Source organism: Arachis ipaensis, chromosome B9 (genome assembly GCF_059453495.1).
Source record: "Arachis ipaensis isolate K30076 ecotype BB chromosome B9, ASM5945349v1, whole genome shotgun sequence".
Taxonomy (NCBI): domain Eukaryota; kingdom Viridiplantae; phylum Streptophyta; class Magnoliopsida; order Fabales; family Fabaceae; genus Arachis; species Arachis ipaensis.
In genome coordinates, this window is record NC_142444.1 from 149,736,978 (window position 1) to 149,758,992 (window position 22,015).

Genomic DNA, 22,015 nt, shown 5'->3' on the forward strand with positions numbered 1-22,015 from the left:
ACCTAAGAGACTCGAGGTGCTTCACTGTGACATTATATGACAGGCAGCAGTCCGAGTACACCGTCGCGGAGACAACACCAACCGGCAACTTCTCCCTGGGCAGCTATAGAGTCTCCCTTAAAGATCACCGATGCGACTGTGGCCACTTTCAGGCGCTGCATTATCCTTGTTGCCACGCCATTGCGTGTTGCGCCTACTCCCGGCTGAACTGGGCGTCATATGTTCATGAGGTGTATCGTATGAGTGAGGTGTTCAACGTTTACAAGGAGGGGTTTCTCCCACCTATCCCTGAAGGACTATGGCCTCCATATGCTGGGCCTACCATCATTCCTGACCCTAATATGCGGCGTGCAAAGGAAGGTCGTCCAAAGGCAACCAGGATCCGTGGAAGTATGGATCAGTCTCAGGAGAACCAGCCGAAGCGATGTGGACTATGCCGTCAGCCTGGGCATACGCGGAGGAACTGTCACCAGCGAAGACAGAGTGGTGGAGGGGATGCGTAGATCTCATGTCGTGTATTATGCAGTCTATGATGTTTCAGTTGCATCAGGGTCTAGATAATGTTAGTAATGTATGTTGGTTAAGTCTGTGACTGTCAACATGTTTATCTAATGCAAAAATTTCAGATGAATAAATTCCTGTTATTTTACCTATTAATGTATCGTTCATATTGTGCATTATAATATAAACCGTAGAGCTACATATCAAAGAAGCTGAAACCGGTCAAACTGATTGGTCAAAAGAAAAATAACATTTAACATAAGTCTGAAAGCCATAAACACTAAGTAGCATGCTCAATACATAAAATAACAAAGTCCCTAACGGACAGGAACATATAACATAACTAATCAGAATCCTCAATGGTGTCACTGTCATCATCGTCGAACTGGCCAAGCAGGTGACCTCCGGTACCACACAAAGGAGGACGCCTCACACGCCTAGGTCTGTGATCTGCCGCTGGTGCTGAGGGCTGTGCGGGAACGGCGCTGAAAGCAGAGGCAGGTGCCCCTCCTAACGCAAACCATGGGTCAGACGGAGAAACTGCAGGCTCGTTGAGGTCCACTGCCAACTGAGCCTGAACATCGTCACTCCTGGGCTGCTGATCAACAAACTGGGCATGCTCCTCAGGCATCTGTGGCCTATAATGGGTATCATCATCATCCCTAAGCATGTCTGCTATGTCCATGTAGAACTCGGACTGAGTAACAGGATCATCAATGTCCATCCCGACAGCCGCGGTAGTAAACTCAGCAAAAGCATGTGGGCTAACGTTCCCAAACAGCTGAGAGCTAGAACCCACCTCGAACGTCGGCCGATCCATAGCTGATGCTGATCCAACTACCTCCTCACCGGGCACGTGATGACTGCCGTCCCCCTGCTCGGATGGTCCTCTGTCAGGCGCACCTCGACGGGCAGGCCACGCAAGTGGCTGTCTGCCTCTACGTCGAGGAACACGGTAGTCCACTGCATCCCCAGGCTCAGCTCCAGGAACATCCTCCTCCAAACGGTCCGCAAACTCCCTCCACTCGCGATCGGTGGTCCGGGTCCCTATACGGCGGCGCCGATCGACTCGTCTGTTATCTGGTCTGTCATAAACGTGCACTTTAGGAGGTGCCTGCGACGACCCTCTGTGACGCGCCTCCTCAGTCAGCACAATCGGCCTCGGATCCTGAAATGCTACATCTGGGGATAGGAACCTGTGCGCCACACGGCACCACCACTCCAGGTACTCTGCTGATGGACCAGGGTCCATGACTCAATCGACCCATATGACTGACCGAAGCCTGTCCTCCCAATGCTGGTGCCACTCCTGATAATATGAAGGAAACCACCGGTCCCCACCCCTACCATCCTTCGCATGTAGCCAATCTATGTTCAGAGCTGGCTCTGGGAGATGCTGAACACCCCCGAACTGGGGTAGAACCCTATTGACCTGGTGCCACTCGATCGCAGCAAAATATATCAGGCTAGTGACGGCCGTCCATAGCCGTCGGTGCTCGTCAGCTAGTATCTCCGGATGAATGACAGCACCAACATCAACAGAAGAATAAGGCTCCCACACAAACTGCATAGAAACAGTCAGAGTTTACTGAGACAGTGACATTTAACAAAAACTAGTACACGTATCAGTAATAAATAAATGACTCACATCGTGGGCACGCAGCCGATCCAGTGCAAGGCGTGCGGAAAGTAATCTATGTGCCCATGCATCATTCCTCGGCACAAACTCAGTCCACCTACAATTTTAATTGAAATGATGTCAAAACAAACCATAACACATGATGTATTTAAAATTTATTAACGGATAATACTAAACCCTACCTGGAAGCAAGAGGAAACCCGAACCGGTCAAAACCAGTGGGCCTCAGAGTGGGAAACCTCCAGAAAATCCAAGACTGTAGTAGCTGTAGCGGCCCAGCCAAGTTAACGACGTTCCTGTTTGTACCACGACAAAGACACCTATACAACCAGGCCAGTGCAGTGGAGCCCCAGCTATATCTGCCCAAGTCGTCCAACAATGCCAAATAAGGCAACCAGCGAAGGTGAACCCTGTTTGCGTTCTTGTCTGCAAACAGCTGAGACGACAACAGCATCAGGATATAAGCGCGTGCGTATACACGCACGGTCTCATCAGTAGCATCTGCAGGGAGAACCCGGAACCTCTCGTGGAACCATGTGTAGCACACTGTCATCTGCTTGACTTTACTTTGTGGAGGTAACTCCCCGAACAACTCCCGAAACCACACCCATGCTGGTCTATCGTGTTCCATCAGATTCTCAAACTCAGTCAAGCACCCACTAACGGGCACACCATCAATCGGCAAACCAAGCTGATACGCAACATCCTGTAAAGTAATTGTGCACTCACCAAACGGCATATGGAACGTGTGGGTCTCCGGACGCCACCGCTCAATAAATGCGCTAAGGAGAGACTCATCAACCCAGAACCACTGACTGTTTAGCCTAGCCAGATGATACAAGCCGGCAGTCTCCAGATACGATATAATCCGGTCATGTAAGGGCATATTCTGCTGCCTCCTAACGGCGCTAATAACCCTACTAGGCTGCAAAACGTGGGTAACAAAATCCCTTAACATACAACCATTACAAACAACACCAAACATAATTTTCGTAAAAATTATTAGACTCGTCACATTAAATTCATTGATTCTCTTAGTGTCTAATACACCGTGAAGCTACGAATACTATGCACTCATTATAACAATATAAATACAGGAAAAAAATATTATTCAATAAAATATTTACATTTATAACAAAATATTTTAGAAAAATACTACTAACCAGACTTACAAGATAAATAAGCATAATAAAATATGCATTATTCAGTAGACAATATTAATAAATGCCTCACATTTGGATTGACAGTAACCATAATAATATCAATATTTATGTAAATAACATTAGTCAGAATAACAATACAAATAAACATAATAAAATATTTTTACTAACAATATCCCTAATAATATCAATTGCTATATTAGTATGAATTTTAATAACAATAATAACGACAGTAACAATAACTAACCTCTTCGTCGATATATCCTGCCACGTGAGCAACACCATTTAGTCGGTACAAGCGATCCTCACCCTCCATTGGCTCCACCACCCACTTCTCCTTCAAACCTCCAAAGTTTTGCCAAATCCTCTCAACACAACAACAACTTCCTTTTTTTTGTTCTTTACCAAATGATCCGTCCTACCCTTCCACGGATTACTTATATAGCCACACACACATAAACCGTGGTGACCCACAGGGTTTTATGTGCAAACAAATTTCTTCATAAACCGTGGTGACTCTCCACGGTTTATGCACGCAATTTCTCCTTAGTAAACTGTGGTGACCTACCACGGTTTACACTCTATTTTTTTCAACCATAATCCGCTGGAGTCTCCACGGTTTACGTACGTTTTGAAACCGTGGTGGGTTGCCACGGTTTACATAGAAATGACTTTTTGCACATACAGGTAACAAGAACCAGTTTTGCATATTCAGGTAAACATTTTTTCTAATCTATTTATTTAGGTAACTTGCCCTATTTTTAGGCTGATAAAAAATTTGAAGTTTGATGGGAATGGTGATTTGGGGTGTGGTGATTTTTTGAGTCTACTTGTTATTGAAGCCAATAAATGGTACTTTAGGTGCTTCAGCTTTGGCATTTCATTATGCCAATTTGATCATAGTTGTGGAGAAGATGATAAAGTCACCACAATTGGTTGGTGTTGAAGTAAGGGATGATTTGTATGCAATGTTGCCAAGTAGCATAAGAGGTTAAGATTGAAAGGTGTTGGATTCTCCGCTTGTGATCCTATTCTTTCTATTGAGTGGAGAGAAGCATTGGAGAGGATTCTTGGTTCGATTTCACTATTGGCACCTAACATGATTAGGTGGCAGAGAGAGAAGAGAGGAGTTTTGAGCAAATGAACATGTTGGTTCTAAATACCAATAGTAATGTGTTGTTGTTGCAGACTTTGTTCTTTGCAGGCAAAAAGAAGACAGAAGCTGCCATAATTAAAAAGATAAAATTCTAGTGAGAATGGATAATATTATTGGATAGTGTGTAGTAATTAAACCTTGTCTTTGGGATATGGGTTTTTATAAGTTGTGTTTGGATAGGTTGTGGGTTTAGCTCATGTGACAAAATCCAAAAAAAAAATTAATTTCTTAAAAAAAAACGAAAACTAATTTCTCAAAAAAAATAAAATAAAATAAAATAAATACCAATATGGACAAAGTTAGTCCAACCGAATCACGTTGGGATCGATTTGCAAAAAATATATTTAATTTTGTGATAAATCTAACATTTTCAACAAATTTAATATGACAACTATTTAAACCATTCATTTGACATCTTGTTGCATACTCTTTTAAACACCTAATTATTCTTTCCCTACAAAACATTCCCTTGTTTTCTTCTTTTAAAACTTATTCAAGCTAACAAATAAGAATCACAAGTAAGAACTGAACTTTATTTTTTAGTTTAATTTTAGTGTATTATTGTAATCATTAATTGTTTTTACCGATGTAACGAAGTGATATATAAATAAATAATTCATCGTCTATACTCCATAAAAATTGCTATCGCCTGAAGAATAAATTTTTATTTTCTTTTAAATAAAAAGAAAGAGAAAAAAAAAAACATGATTGGTTGGGTAGTAAGTAGTAGAATTGAAAAAGATAGCCGTTGGTGTGTAGTAAGTAGTAACTAATATTTCATATTCCATTCAAAGCTTCAAAAACGGTTACCAGTTACCACCTCCTTCTTCTTCTTCTTCCTCAAAATTTCGAATTCAATTTCTACATTCTCTCTCTCTCTCTCTCTCTGCGTTCTTGGCCATGGCAATGGCAGCTGAGAACATTGACCAGCAGCAACAAGAAGAAGAAGGGGGAGAATTGAGAATCCCGGTTTTGACTGTTCTCAAGAACAACTCGATCCTCAAGAACATCTTCATCGTCGTCAACATCGATTCAACGGTCCTAATTGGCCGCCACCACAAATGCGACGTCGTTCTCGCTCACCCAAGTGTCAGCCGCTTCCACCTCCGCATCTTCTGCCACCCTTCTTCCCGTTCTCTCTCCCTCACTGACCTCTCTTCTGGTACCTTCTATTCCTCCTTTCTCTTCTCAAATTCTATTCTTTCTTTCTTTTACCGATCAATTATATTCTCTTGTGTCTCTCCTTCGCAGTACATGGAACATGGCTCAATGGCACCAAGCTTCAGGCAGGAGTCAGTGTTCTCATGAACGAAGGTGACACCTTCACCGTTGGGGTTTCCTCTAGGGTTTATCGTCTCTCTTGGATTCCCTTTACTCGCGCTTTTGATTCGCATATTCCCTTTGTCTTCCAATTCAATGCAAATTTGCCTCACAATCAACAACAACAATTGGAGATGATTAAGGTACCTTTCTTTTTTCTCCAAAAGAAGAAAAAGAAATTGAGCTATTGGAATTAAGTATGATGATGGTTTTTTGAGAATTCGAATAGATGTTAAGGGATGCAAAAGTTTTATAATTGTCCTCTATACTGCAGGTTTTAGTAGTAGTGAGCTTCTTACTTCTCAGTTCTCAGCATCATTTAATTTGTTCATGGTGTTTGTTACGGAATGTCTGCTGTTAATCTTTGATTGCAGGAGGTGAGTTTTTCTACAGAAGAAGTTCAATCGGTGGATTTGATTACAGACTCCTACAATTCTCTGTTAGTGGAACAAAATGAAGAAAGAAATCAGCATTTTAAAGATGAAACATTTGAAGTTCAGAATGACCCTATGGAAACTGAAACATCACATTTTTCTGTGAAAGTTGATAGTGATAATGAACCATTTGAACGTCGAAACCAAGTACTATTACCACCTTTCATTCAATCAGTTGATGAAGTTTGCAGCACAGAGAAGACTGAAGCTTGTCCTGAAGCAGAATTGCTTGAGGAAACTAATTTGCTTTGCACATTGAGAGAGTATTTGACAGAGAGCTTATGTCTGCCTGTTGTGGAAGCACTCCAGGGGACAACAATGCAACAATTTCAAACTCCACACAATTCAGCTAATACGCAATTTCCACTTAGGAGGCAAGAGGCTTCCATAGAAGAGCATGGCTCTAGCTTTCTGACTAATATTGATTCAGAATCTATTGATGGAAAACGTGTAGCTTCAGTAACTGCAATATCTAGAGAATCTGAATGCACAATGGGAGTTAATGACTCTGGAGAAAGATTTTTCAGTTCTGAGAATTCATCTCTGCTAGTTGAAGCAGTTGATGTGAATTCAATATCTGATGGAGAAGAGCAAGAGAAATGTTGTGAAGAGTTGTCAAATTTGCAGACCCGCCAGAATGAACAAGGGGACTCATTGGATGGAATAGTTGACGATACTGGGAGCAAGTCAGCAAGCAGCGTTTGCCTCAAATTAGCTCCGGTAGAATCGTTGAGTACTCAGGTTCCGCCAGAAGCTGCTTTAAATGTTACAAGCAAGAAAGAGAAGCAGACACTGCAATCGCTCATTGCCATAGCAGGGTGCTGTGAGGTGGAAATGCTTGAAAGCCATGCAGAAGCAACAGAGTGCGGTAACATTTGTCACAAGAAAGGGCTCCCTCTGGATGAAGCAGATGAAGATATTGGAAACAAGTATTCTTCTGGTAGTATCAATCCCATATCAATTATCGTAGAGTCAGTGACTTCTTCTGTGCCTCAGGAAGCTGATTTACTTATCACAAACAAGAAAGAGGACCAGAACATGCAATCTCTTATTGCCGCCGTAGGAAACTCTGATAATGAAGTCTTTGAAAGTTTTGAAGAAGCGAAAGTGATGGTTAAATCTTTTCATGAGCAAGTGCACTTGCCACATGAAACAATTCAAGAAGAACATGTGGATTCTCCGGCACCTCAAGAAGTTATTCTAAAGATTACAAGTGATGAAGAGAACCAGACCCTACAACCTCTCAGTGCTGTGACAGGAAGCTCTGAGATGGAAATAATTGAAAGTGGTGTAGAAGCAATGGAAGGTGCTAAATATTCCTACAAGCAAGGGCACCCAATGGATGAAGCAGTCGAAGATATTGCAAATGATTGCTCAGGTACCATCTATCCCATATCAGTTCTGAATGAATCAGTGAATTCCTCAGTCACTGATCAAGCTGATATAAAGATTACAAACAACATGGGAAACCAGACCCCAAAATCTCGCATTCCCTTGAAAGGATTCTCTGATAAGAGAACTCTTCACAGCTGTGTAAACGGAACAGAGAGAAGTTCAGCCTTTGTTAATATTTGGTTACGAGGAGGTAAGGCTGCTAGTTCTCCTCAGGTTCGAGCTAGAAGGAGTAGATGTATGAGCATAACTAATGTTTATACTGAAGTTGAGATGAGTTGTGAGAAGGATATCATGAACAAATCATTCCCCAAGAAAGATCTTTTCTCTGTTTTTGACACTGAAGAAAAAATATTTGCTCAAAATAAGGAAAACTTCAGCCCAAATATGCGGTTCGTCAGAATTAAGGGAAACCATCCTAAGTCACAAAGGTCATCCTGTTCAGAGGTTAATTCTAGCCCCAACATCAATTCAAATGAAAGCATAAGTTCCATTTCATACAAAGAGAACAAGGCTCCAAAAGTAGTTCAAGCTCGGAAGTCACGAAGAAAAGCCCTTGAATGTTGTACCAACTGGAATGAGAAACAAGATACTATGAAATTGAAGAAGAAGAAAGAGAGGCCCATCCAATCACTAATGAACTCTGCAGGCAAGCTCAAGTCAGAGTCTTCTGGTCCTGTTTCTGATGCAAAAAGCGTTGATGGTGGTAGTTGTGCATCAGTTTCAGACAATTGCACTAAACCCTGTGTAAGTAGACATAAGATATATCATTGTTATTATGAATGGATCAAGAGTTTCTTCACTTAGGAATGCTTATTGCTTACATCTGTTTCTTTTTCAGCATTTTAATGGAGAACAAAAACGAAGCTGGGATATGGTTGTGGACACTGCATCTCTTCTGAACAAGGAGTCAAGGAAAGCTTTGCAGCTTTTACAAGGTCTCAATGGGACTCGTTTAATCATTCCAAGATTGGGTAACAAGTTTCTGAATATTACATGCCTTCCTAATACTTTGTTCAAGTTTAAGTACTGTTGTTGGACTGTTTCTCACAAAAATTGCTTTGCCAGTTATAAGGGAACTGGAAAGTATGAGGAGACAATTTGGAATCTTTAAAAGAGTGTCGGAGGCTTCTTTCGCATTGGAATGGATCAAAGAATGCATGGTGAACACAACCTGGTGGATTCATATCGAAAGCTCAATGGAGGAGCGCAGGATGGTTGCTCCAATGCCATCTACTTCACCTCAGCCTCAATTTGTTGAAGACGAGATTTCTATTCTAGGTCCCTACATCTCAAAGAAAATGGCTTCACCAACAGTTGAAGATCATATCCTTGACTGTGCTCTTCTACTTAGAAAAGGGGATAATAACAGACAACTTGTCCTGCTTAGTGATGTTGTCCCTTTGAAAATCAAATCCATGGCAGAGGTACTAATTCTTTCATCCTTAACACCAATGTCTCTTGTCATATCTCATAGTTAATGAGGACTGAAATAGTGAAATTCTCGCTAACTGCTGCAGGGGTTGTTATGTGAGACAGTACGAGAATTTCAGCAAAGTTTAGTGAATCCCTTCTCCCAGAGATTCATGTGGACCAATAGCACTCCTAGAGGATTGACTTGGTCTTACCAAGATGATGTAGTTTTGAGGGAGAAATATTGTGGTTTGCCATCAAAGACTGGTTTGAAACTCATCACTGAACAGTATTTGTACTCTCAAGCTTGAGATCTTGCAACTCCCCTTAACTAATAATATGTACTCTCAAGTTTAATATTGTCCAGGGATTTCTTTCATTAATCCTAAGGTATTATTAATGTCATGTTAATCATTAGTGGTGATTTGCTTTTTAAATAGAATAAAGTATACTTTTTACTCTTAACATTTATAATTTTCTTAAAAAATATCCTAAATGTTTAATTTAATTCAATTTTATAACGTTTTCTTTCGATTAATTCAATTCTGTCCCTAATATTTTTTATTTGTGTCAAAGCTATCTCTAAATCGGATAAAATTAAATATTAAAGATATTTTTTAAGGAAAGAGAAAAAACATAGTTTATCCTTGTAAATAGAGTTTTTATAAATGATAAATCTAAAAGAAAGATAATACAAGAAACTGCCATACTGTTTGAATTTTCCCCCCACCTTGGTGGTCATGGTACTTAAATGATTTTTAATGTGATGACTACCAAGAATCAAACTCAATTTTTTGCACGGCATATTCATCTACGTAAGCAAAAAACAACAATTGACACCAGTATCAGTCCCTGATCCTTGGATAAATTTTCTGATATTTATAATCTTACACTTGGTGTGGTGTGTGTGGCTTAGCATAACCTACATTTGAACAAGAACAAAAGAGCTTCAAGAGAATTAATTAATCTTTCTATTTTTAAGCAATAAAGAGGTACATGATATTACCCTGACTTTAAAACATCACAGAAACATATGTTTTATTCATTCACAGAGGAATAAAAGGGATAACATAGAATCATAGATATTATGCAGAGGAACTACTAGTACAAATTGTTACTACAGATTGTCAGAAGTTGATTCACATCCTGGTTTAGGAGCATAGTTAAAAGATCCAGACATAAGAAATGAGAAAGAAGCATCTGAATCTTCAAATGGAGACTGGGAGAATTCATTAAACCCACCAAAGTTGCAACCTTCAAAGTTCAATGATGAGAAATAATTAATTGGATCATCAATGTTACCCTTCACATCCATGATGTTTTGAACTTCATTTTCATTTGGAGGATTTGATCCGAAACAGAAGTTCATATTTCCAACCTTATCACATGTGTTATCTTTGCTGTCAAGATCGGTTGGAGCCGCCGGTACTTTAGTTTCTTCCAAAGGAATTGCAGGTGTATGGCCTTGGAAAAGAGCAATGTGTCCGAAAAGCTTGTCCTTCCTCGAAAATGTTGTACCGCATGAACAAAGCCATTTATCCTTACCACAGTGCTTTTCATGAGTTTTAAGGTCTGCCATGACTGAAAACTTCTTGGTGTGGCATCTGCTACAAGTGTAACTCTTGTCGCAATGCGTCCTTTTGTAGTGGTTTTTAACACATAAAATGGTCTTTAAAGGTTGGAACTTCTTGTGATCCTTATTTCGCTTGCAGCCGGCATAGGGACAGGAATACCTCTTGATGAGCTTTGGTTCGGATCCGGTTTCTTTATGTGGCTTTGCAAGAGCCGCCGGGGTTTTGTACTCATCCCCATGTCCCCGCATGTGCATGCGAAGATTCGCATCCCTCTTGAATCCCTTCCCACAAATTGTACAGAAATGTGTATGGGGTGCAAGGATTTCTTCTTTCTCTAACTGCAAAATCTCATAGGAACCAGGTGGAAGGTTCTCTCCCTCCTCCACATCTTCTTCATCTTTTGTTTCATGCTCTTCCATGTTGTTTTGCTCCACTTCACAATTATTAGGTACATCATTCTGAGTGGACTGATCAAACACTTTATTTACATTATTATTTTGTGGCTGAATACCACCACTGGGGCCGGATCCAAAAGGAAGGTTAAGGCCACGAAGCTGGCTAAGCTGACTGACCAATGGACTTGTGTTTGCGAGAGTGTGCCTAACGGACGGGAGAAGACTACCAGCAGTAGAGATCAGTTGAACAATAATTGATGTAAGATCGGCTGTGATGAGTTGCTGCTCCTGTGTCACAAGCGCATCAGGTTGCGCAAAAGGTTGACACTTCTTATTATCAATCAAATGAACAAGACCCTGGAGCTGATGAATCTTTTCTTCCAGAAAGGAAAGGTTATTTAACATCACATTCGGATCCCAATCTTGAAGTTTACCGGTTTGCGATGATGAGTCAGTCAGTGGACAGTTCTCTATATCAGAAATCTTAATATCCTTGTTTGGCTCCGCCATAAGCAAAGACTGGTTAGTAGAGGGTTGGTTGAAGTCTTTGAAAGGCGCTTCAATCCGAACACCACAAAAAGGGGATGGATCCGATGACATATTTGTCTGCAATCCATTCCCGGGAGAGGTCAAGCAAGCGGACCTAGCCCAGTTGTTAGAACACAGGCTCCCTTTTGGATCCATGTAAAACCTACCAAAGAATCAAAGATCCTGTAAATCAAAGATAAAGGTGTAAGAACAAGTGATGTAAAAAAAAAAAAAACTATTTCATGAAATTCATTTGAATACAACTATCCCAAACCATATGAGTGACTAATGGTATAAAATTCATGTAATCAAAATATCTGGCCAATTAGCCAAGGTTTCAATTTAGTCAACACATATATGCAGTAATTTAAACTTCTCCCAATATGAAGCAGATCCAAATGAACCCAACATCAAAACTTCACCCTTCCAATAATTATATAAATCAATATAATCATAATACAAGCAGAAGACAAAAGCAAAATTGAAAACCCATTCTATATGAAGCTGCATATTCCCAATACTCCTTTACAGAAAATCAATAACCAAATCTCTTAAAAGGGAATCTATTAAAGGAAGCACCAACAATTACAAACTTAAAGATCGTCAGTTCTTCACATCCATCCATTCACATTTCTTTTGCTTCTTTAACCCCCAATCATTAACAACCCTAATTCCCAATACTTCAAAATTGGGTACAACTTAAAACAAGTTCAGATTTTTAACCCCAGAAAAATAAAAAGTACCAAATCAGATATAAACCCATTATAAAAATCCAACTAGCAATCAGCTTACCCAAAAAAAAGAAAGAATTTTTTTAAAATTAAAAAAGAAAAAAGGTTCATGCTTTCTATTTTCTAAGCAAAGCCCAAAACTCAAAGTAGCAGAAGAAATCCAAATCCAAAGGTTAAGCTAGGTTTAACAGGATGGAAGAACTTACAGTGACTGATTGAAGAAAGAATGGATGCTCTAATGAACAAGGTTACTGCTTCATATTTTAAGTAAAAAAAGAAGAAAAAAATATGGGGTGAGAAAGAAAACATGGGAAGTGAGGTGAATGCTTATATAAGCATCTCAGTTTACCTTAACTCTGTGACTGTGTCATGTTTTTGAACACTGCATACCCAAAATTGGTCAACCCCACCATTACTACCGTCCATTTGTTGGGTCAATTTTATTATTGCTCCAAAAAGGGGTCCCACTATGGTGGGGTCACTTCTTATCACCTTGTTTCTGCATCCAATCAATCACAACCGTTGGTTTGTTACGATTGTGTTGTGCAGATGATTGGCAGATGAACGAGATGAAGACAAAAGAAATTGAAGATATGATCGATGATTTGAGAATTTAGATTATTAAAAAGGTCTAGTGGTCCACAAAGCATAACTAGGATTATGATTCACTTTATGCTGTGAAATTCTTGCATGGATATTTCTAAAACTTTTAATTATAATTAAATTAAAAAATAGAGTAAAGTAATAATTAGATTTTCGAAAAGATTTTGATTTTGGATTATTAAAGAAAAAATTACTAATTAAGTCTTTTATAATTATAAACGGCGGACATCTATATTTTTCTGTTAATAGATAATGCGAAACGAAACATAATTGTTTATGTATTTTATTATTTATAGTAGTGTATGTTTTGTTATTGTCACATGAATATGAAAATAATATAGTTCTGTTCAGTTTCTATATAATATTTATCAACTGTTATCTATTTATTACGAATCTTATTAAAATAAGTAAAATATAAAAATTGTCATATACATTACGATATTTCATAAATAGACATATCACAATAGTTAACCATACATATAAATTTTACTATTAAATTTTACGTGATGAATTAATAAAAAGACATAAGATATCTATTATTTATTATCATAGATGATTAAATTAATGCTTTTTTTTAACTAATTATTCCAAAAATCAAAATTTTTAGAAGTTTAATTATTACTTTACTCTAAAAAAATAAAACCAACAATTCTGAGATGTATTGAAAATATATTTATCTATTTTTATGAAATTAATTTTGATAGATAATTTATTAGTTATTAATATGAACTTATAGTATCAATATCTCTCTCCAAGAAGTGTGTTGATGTAATAATAAACACACCATTTTTTATTCAACTCCTAAATTCCTAATAAGAGATACGAATTAATAAGGTAGACAAGAAAATCAGACATTAAAAGTGGCAGTTTAGTTCGTGTTTTTATTTTTAAGATTTTGTGAAAAAAAATCAATGAAAATTGAAAATAATAAAATGGATAAAATATTAAATTGGTCCGTTATATTTGGGCATAATTTTATTTTGGTTTTTAAGATTTAAAGTATTTTATTTGAATCCAAAAAGTTTTATTTAACTTGAATGTAGTTCTACTGTGAGGTCAAAATTAAATAATTAACAAAATGTACTATATGACCGTAGTACAAGAACAAGGTCAATAATTTAGAGAACAAGTATAAGTTCCAGAGGCAAAAAAATCAACCGTAGATGCATCAATATATTTATTTATCATTTTTCTTACAATTAAAATGAAATATTTTTTATAGAACTAAGGAGAATGATAAATAAATGTATTAATGCATTCACGGTTTATTTTGTTTCTTTAGTAGAGCTTGTATTTGTTCTCCAAATTATCGAATTGGTTCTTGTACTCCTGTCATATAGGACATTCCGTTAATTATTTAACTTTGACCTCACGGTGGTACTAGGGGTGTCAAAAATCCCCAGGAGGTGGGGATCCCCGCGGGGACCGCGCGCCCCAAATAGGGCCCAGTGGTGGAAAATTTTTTCCGTGAGGACGGGAATGGGGAGCGAAATTTTCCTAAGGCAGGCGCGGGGACCCGAGCGGGGATCCCCGCCCCATCCCCCGATAATTCCCCGAATTTTTTAACTTACTTAATAACCCTTACTTTATTTCTAATATAGGGGTTTTTTTGTAATTTCACTCATTGAAAAACTCTAACCCTATTGTTCAAGATTTTATTTTATGGACTATGATTTGCTATGTTATATTTCTGGACTTATAATCTTAGATAAGATATGTTTGTGTGTTTGTAATAATATTTTACAGTTTGTTTTTTGGTTTTTTTTTTATATTTTTATTATAATTTCCATATGAATGCTAAACATAGGGAGATGGAGAATGGAGCCCCGCAGAAATGCGGGGAATGAAGATGGGGACAATTATTTTCCCATGGCGGGAAACGAGGATCCTCGTTCCCGCCCCACCCCATTGACATCCCTAAGTGATACTACATTGAAGTTAAATGAAATTTTTTTTTATTTAAATAAGACACTTTAAATCTTAAAGACCAAAATAGGATTACGTCCAAATATAGATGACCAATTTAGTATTTTATCCTAATAAAATTACATTTTTTATATTTTTACAAAATTAAAAAATAAAATATTAAAAAAAATGCAAATCAAGCATCCTTCGTTTTTTGATAATAGAAATACGAAATATACTATTAAAAATAAAAATATTATTACCAATAAATCAAATATCATTATATATGTCATCTTTTAAAAAAAATAGTATTTACGCAATTTGACAATGCACTAATAATATATCAAATTGCGATTAACAGAATAGTTACGTTTCATATGTAATTTTATCCTCTTAATAAAGTGATTTAAGATCTAGATTGTGTTTTGAAAAAAAAAATTATTTTTTTTATTTTTAAAATTTTTTTTAATAGATAAAACTTATTTCATATTTGAATAGACTTTTTTAAAATTTTTTTTAAATATTTAAAATATCTTTTGTTTATATTTTTCTTAAATCAAGATATTATTAATTTTTAAAAAATTTAAAAATTTTATTTTTTAATAAAAATATTTTTCTTAAAGATGTATTAAATATGTTTAAAATTTAATAAAAATATTTTATTTTTATGAAAGTATTATTTCATTTAAATAAGTCAATTTAAACTAACACTTATAACCCTCATTTCTAACTTTAGTAGTATTTCGCTAAAAAAAAGTTCATTAGAGTTAAACAAAGTTCATTAGAGTTAAACAAAGCCACATTAGCTTATTATCAGTAGTTTTGTCTATCAACTATGATGTATGAATATTGATACAGATACAAAATTGATGTGAGATATACAGATATACAAATTTTAAATTGATATAAGATAAAATATAAAGATACAGCATATATTTAAAATATTTTTTAGATAAATTATAATAATATTTTGATATTTTATTGATATTAAAATATAAATTAATTTTTAATATTTTTTTAATTATGTAAAATATTTAAAATAATTTTATATTAATAAAAAATTATATATTATTTTTAAACTCATTTTAACCATATATATTTAAAAAAATTATACATATTAATACGTAATAATATTTAAATGTATTTAAATATGTTTAGAAAATAATTTTTTTATTTTTTATTTTGATTGGACATAAAAAATAGGTATATTAAATGAGTGTTGATATTAAAATAGGACAACTCAATAAAATATCCATATTTCATGACTTATTAATAATACGTTAGCTAGATTTGTGTGTATACTAGTCAATAATAATTTCTACTTGAGTTATGGAGATGCATGCATATGCAAACTTGACTTAGGGTTAAAAAAGAAAGCGCGTTCTATGGTTATGATTGAGGTGTTGAAGTTAGACAAGAAGAGGAAGAAGGAGAAGAAAAAGAAAAAGAAAAAGAAGAATTGAAGCCAAGAACGAAGGTTCTTTTGGGGATGCTTCGAACTGATGAAGGGAAAGAGAGTAAGCTTGCCAGGAAGCTACGCTGCCTATTATTTATAGGAAAAGTATAAGTAACAAACAAGATTTTTGAATAATGTGTAAACAATATGAATTAATAGGGTTAAAAGAGTAAATTTAACTAGTAGTATTAAATTAGAGTGTAGTGTATTTTCATTTGATTGGTGATTGTTCATGTTGTTCAAAATTTTCATTGTCCCCCTAGCACTTCCCTTGTTTATATATGCATTTCATGCAACTTTTCACGTGCAAAGCTTTTAATTAATTACATTATTGAACCTTGGACTTCTAAAATAGAAAAATACTATTGTTTATGTATATAATATAATATAATATAATATAATATAATATAATATTTTTACAACAATGCCTCTTGTTCGATAAACTAATAACCAATTCGTTGTATCATTATTTTTTTAATATGAATAATCTTGAGATTAAAATAATCCATAATTGAGTCATTGAAAATATTAAATTTTTAATATTTTTCTCTCCCTTTTATTCGAAATTAATTTTATTTATCTAATGAATTGATTATAATTTGCCCGTGTATATACACAGGCTCTGTGAATTGCAGTGCTTTTTTATGGATTGATTTATTCATTTATTTAGCATACTCACCAATGTATTATATACATATACATATACATATATATATGTGTTTTGGCTTTGTTCCTAAATTTTTTTTATATTTGCTTGCCAAGGAATGAATTACCGTTTTTCATTATTTATTTATTTTATGGATTCAATTTTTAATGCAAAGGAAAGTAATTGGTAATAAATTGTATTTTATATTTATTTATATTTTGAGATTTGATTTGTGCGTTATTCATTTGGTATAAAGATTAATTATATTTTAGAATATAAGAATTATCGTATGTATAATTTATGCGCATATTAATCAATCAAATAAAAGAAAAAATTTATATATATTTGACTAAATTATATATCCACATTAATATTATTATATATTTTGGATAAATAAAAATACACTTAATGATATGAATATTAATTCATAATTAACTTCATGTTATACATATTATTTTATTTGGAATTTGATTTTTTTATAGTATATTGTAAATTCAATTTTGTTTCACAGTGAAATTAGTAATTTTCGCATGTAAACATATGTAGAATTAATAAGGACTCATAATATTATATAGTTGATGTATATTTTACTTTATTATTTTGTTTATTATTTTTGTGTTATATATAAGTATTTGGTTTTACTATATAAAGAAATTAGTAACAATTTAAAATTTTATACCATCTATTTTATAAGATTTGGTTTTGAAATAAATTAATTGAATATTATGTTATCAAAGTAATCTTTTTTGTGAAAATTGATTTATTTTAGAACATTAGAAGAAATTGATAATATATAATTTATGTGAATATTGGTCTACTAAAAAAAATGTCTATATTTAACAGAATTATATTAATGATAATTGTTAAGTCTAAATTGATTTTGGGTATATAAATGATGACAAACATTCAATTCGGTTGAAAGCCCAATATTATTTAATGTGTGTTTTATTGTGGCAGGCTCATAACTATTCTCATTGTCAAACAATGAAGCTGGCCTATCCACTTAGTTATTTAAGAAATTACACAGCCCAAAGCTAGCATATGCTTCAGCCATGACAAAGAGCCAATACTCCTCATAGCACCATTCAGCAATTAAATGTTTATATGTTTTGCTAAATGTTATGAGAGGACAGCTGTATTATGCAAGGGCAAGTGTGGCTTTGTAAAAGCAAAGAAGGATAGCTGCTACACCCCACTAATTCAAGGACATCAGCTGAGCAATACTTGGATCGTAGTTAAGCAAAACACTAACTTGCATAGAGCAGCAACAGCAAGAAAATGGAGTAGAATGAAAAAGAAGAGCATGCCAAGGAAGGAAGAAAAGCAAAGGATAACAGAGATAGTGGTCGAGCTCCTCGGATAACAGAGGTGGTGGAGCAAGATGAAGAAAGCACTGCCTACCAGCAGGGACAGCTCCAACGAGCAGCTGGTACAAGGAAATGAAAGAGGCAAAAATGAAGGCAAGATGAAGATATATAACAAGTCTCACTCCATCATTTGAAAGCAAGAAAAAGAGAGCACACAATCAAAGCACCATCTCAAACATAGAGCTGGAATCTTTTTCTTCAACACAAGCTTAATTTCTGATCTTTTTGTTATGGCTATCTTGTGTCATTTTCTATTTTGTGAAAAGGCTAATCTTGTGAGGTTGAAAAGCCAATGAGTGAAAAGGCAAGAGTGATGCAAAATAGCCACTGATTTATGATGTAATTTTAGTTTTTGAACTAGGATTAGTTCCCCTTTCTAGTTGAGACAGCACTATGGGAAGCTAAGCTTTGGTGATGAAAGATTAGGGGTAGATACTAGTTGAATTAGGAAAAAATTCAATAGTATTGGTGTTTGTAATCTGTGAATGATTAGTGAAAATTCCACCATGGTTTGTGGTGGAGACTGGACGTAGGATTCATTGCACAAAGAATCCGAACCAGGATACATGTTGGTCTTCATCTTTTCTTCCCTACTCTCTACTAGTTCTGCGTATAAGATAATTTCAAATAATCTCTTGCAACACGAACTACTGCTTAAACAGAGTTTGAAACTTTAAGTTTTAAGCCAACTTGATTCAACCCCCTCCTCAAGTTCAACTAGAACCATCAATAACTATATGCCTGTATAACTAATTAAGAATAAATCAATGTTTATTATTTATTCAAACAATAACAAACCTAAAGAAAATTTATTATTTCGTCAAATAATAAATATTGAATCTTATGTTTATTTTCTATTTAACTATGTAATCACTAATTGGCCCAAAGAAAAATTGGTGTTTGACCAATTAATAAAAAATATATACGATAAAAAATAGATATAATTTTTAAATTTTCATGTGAACAATGAGTCGATCCAAAGATAGACTTGTTGTTTGACAAAATTTTATTAAAAATACTTGGTAAATCGTACTAAATAAATTTATGTGTATATAGTTTATATGTGTATAGATTAGTCCAAAGAAACTTCTGTATTTGGCCAAATTATATGCGTATTTTTGGTAGTAAACTCGTGATAATTATTTAGCTTCATTCGAACAATAAATTTGCCAAAAAATAAATTTATTGTTTGACAAAATTTATTATTAATTAATATTGATTACTGTATTAAAATTATCGTTTATAAATTAATATTTTTATTTAAAGACTAAATATTAATATTATCCAAAGTATTTATGATGAGTCCAATATTATATAAATTTTATTCATATAATATATAATTTATATGAATATATTATTTTAATTTAAAATTATATTTTTAAATATTAATTTATTTTTAATAAATGGAATTATTTTTCGAGATTAGAAAAGAATGCAATTATCGTTCTTGTAACCCTTTCTCTCTAATTCTCTTAATCATAATTCAATACATGTTCACTTTCATTTCTCGTCCTCTCTAATTGTTCATCATTTTATTTCTACTACTTTCCGATCCGTTCAAGGAGTAATAATATATGTAATACTACCATTATTTTATTTATATATATGGGCTATATATATAAAGATGGACAAAATAATTTTTGAAAGAAATAAAAATTCTATGCAATCATTATTTATTAGTGTCCGAATTAAATTAGTGATTACTTGTTTTTTGTAACATTTGTGTCCAAAATAATTTTTGTAACATTCGTGTACAAAATAGTTTCAACTTCAAGTTTCCTAGATTATTTGAAGCTTCATCATGTAAGTCTTCATTTTCTCTTTTTATCTTTTCATAAAGAAGATGAATATTTTTTTAAAATAAAAAATTCAACACAATATGATAGAATATAAAAAATAAGCTAATAAAAAATTAAGAACATAAATAAATATATTAATAAATTTAATTTTTAATTATTTTTAATATTATCATCAATAGTTACAAGAGGTCAACATCATTCTACTCTTGATAATTTTTAACTAATTTATTGATATAATTTTTGTTATAGTCGAGTCTTTATTTTTAAAGATTTTATTATTTTTTTCTAACTAAATATTATATATATCAACAAAGAAACTAATCAATCATCTTTTTTGTTTGTTCTTTTTTCAGACATTTTCGTCCAACTCTCATAATGTTACTTTAAAGTACTTGGAATAAATCTATAGTCTGTTAGAAGCAAGCATCCAAGTACGCCACACCTAGCAAGTAAGCTCACAACTAAGGAACAAGTAAAAAAATCTTTCAACACTATTTTTACATCATATGCAAGTATTATCATTTTGATCAATAACACTTAATCTACATAATCTTTCCTTAGTATTAACCCTGTCAACTAAAACAAATTAAGCAAATAATTCAACTCTTAGTGGGACAACTCCTCTCCAAATAGAACTAGCGAAACTATAGCTTGTTATATTTTCTAGAAGTATTTCTGTCTGCAAAACCTGCACAAAAGAGTTAGTAGTATAAACACTTTTTTTTAATCAAATTTTCATACAATTTGATCCTCTCTATCTGCTGCTAACTTGACTGAACGGTAAAGTTTCATGGAGTTTGTTTATTAGATCCAACTCTCATTGGAATAATTTCCTCCTCCATTGGAAGTTTTATATCCACTCTAACCCATTTCAAAACTTACAATCTCTTATGACAGATCCTTTTTTGTTTGAGATTGAGAAATGTTTTGAAAAAGTATCTTTCACAGCCCCACTTTAAAACCAGCTGTTCTCCCAGAACTGAACTCGTCTACTATCACTTATTATCTCCATAGACAATCTTCTAATCATCTTGTCCTTAATCTGTGGTTCTTTGATCTGTAGTTGACAGATATCCTTTCAGGGGTCTCCTTTTGTAGGTAGTACGTGGTTGACTAGAAAGCATTACAGAAGGATTCAAGTTCTTACATGAACATACAATTTTCTTCCATAATTACTATTCCTTTTTCGAGAACTGCTACCACCACTTAAACAATAGAGATGTAGTTCGGATAACTGCATTCCTAACTCCCAATCTGTTTAATTTTTTCGAAAGTTACACCAATTCCCATTTCATAAGAGGTATCCCATTCTTTCCGTCCTCTTTACCCCCACAAAAATCTCCTTTGCAAAGATATCAATTTACCAACACGGACTTTAACATTTTGTATAAGTTGAGATATATAGTAAATATACAGGCTATTAAGAACGGACTTAATAAGGACCAACTTCTCAACTTTATTGAGAATTTTTGCTTTCCATAGGTTTAGTGTCTCTTCCACCTTGTCTATTACTAATTTCTAAATCTTGACTAACCTCGAATTTGCACCCAGAAAAATACTAAGATATTTGATTGGTAATGAAGTCTCCTTACACTCTACCATACACTACATATCTTGTGTCTATTCCTACTCACAATTAATTAGAATCAAATCAGACTTATCAAAGTTAATAGTACTCAACTCTGATATTACCTCAAAATACTGCAACAACCAGGGACGAACCTAGGTTAAGGAGAGAAGGGGCACTTGCCCCTTGAAAAGTATCAAGAACTTGTGGTGTGTGATAGAAAGAATCAAATCTGAGAGGGAGAGTGAGTAGTGAAGCAGAGTTTCAAGAACAGAGAGAGAGGAAGAAGAACGTGACCTGAATCCATTTCAAATGTGTAATTGGTAAAGTGAGTGTACAGTGAGTGAGTGAGTGAGTCATTTTATACTTACAAAGAAAAGTCCTTCTAGAAGGGTATGGAAGTGTTAACTTGTAACTAACTACTGAACT

At 34.5% G+C, this 22,015-nt stretch overlaps 4 protein-coding genes across 5 annotated transcripts; 1 reads left to right on the forward strand and 3 right to left on the reverse strand.

Annotated features, from left to right (window-relative positions):
* Positions 1-777: 777 nt before the first annotated feature.
* LOC148546768 (uncharacterized) lies at positions 778-1,875 on the reverse strand. The gene has a single exon (XM_088500430.1). It carries the CDS (start codon positions 1,751-1,753, stop codon positions 845-847), a length of 909 nt encoding a protein of 302 aa, XP_088356556.1. The 5' UTR covers positions 1,754-1,875; the 3' UTR covers positions 778-844.
* LOC107616366 (serine/threonine-protein phosphatase 7 long form homolog) lies at positions 1,757-3,840 on the reverse strand. Its single transcript, XM_016318331.2, has 4 exons — positions 3,548-3,840; positions 2,323-3,065; positions 2,150-2,237; positions 1,757-2,065 (listed from the first exon to the last, which is right to left on the reverse strand). The coding sequence occupies exons 1-4, from the start codon at positions 3,614-3,616 to the stop codon at positions 1,757-1,759; spliced, it is 1,209 nt and encodes a 402-aa protein (XP_016173817.1). The 5' UTR covers positions 3,617-3,840.
* A 1,383-nt stretch (positions 3,841-5,223) lies between these two features.
* Positions 5,224-9,426, forward strand: LOC107619478 (uncharacterized). Its single transcript, XM_016321775.3, has 6 exons — positions 5,224-5,618; positions 5,708-5,919; positions 6,151-8,349; positions 8,444-8,576; positions 8,671-9,029; positions 9,123-9,426. The coding sequence occupies exons 1-6, from the start codon at positions 5,357-5,359 to the stop codon at positions 9,324-9,326; spliced, it is 3,369 nt and encodes a 1,122-aa protein (XP_016177261.1). The 5' UTR covers positions 5,224-5,356; the 3' UTR covers positions 9,327-9,426.
* A 601-nt stretch (positions 9,427-10,027) lies between these two features.
* STOP1 (C2H2 and C2HC zinc fingers superfamily protein) lies at positions 10,028-12,607 on the reverse strand. Of its 2 annotated transcripts, none has more exons than XM_088499656.1 (2): positions 12,450-12,607; positions 10,028-11,675 (listed from the first exon to the last, which is right to left on the reverse strand). In XM_088499656.1, the coding sequence occupies exon 2, from the start codon at positions 11,666-11,668 to the stop codon at positions 10,133-10,135; it is 1,536 nt and encodes a 511-aa protein (XP_088355782.1). In that variant the 5' UTR covers positions 11,669-11,675; positions 12,450-12,607; the 3' UTR covers positions 10,028-10,132. The 2 variants fall into 2 exon arrangements, with proteins under 2 accessions (XP_088355782.1, XP_016175643.1); XM_016320157.3 differs by having other exon boundaries at positions 10,028-11,695.
* Between the last annotated feature and the right edge of the window lie 9,408 nt (positions 12,608-22,015).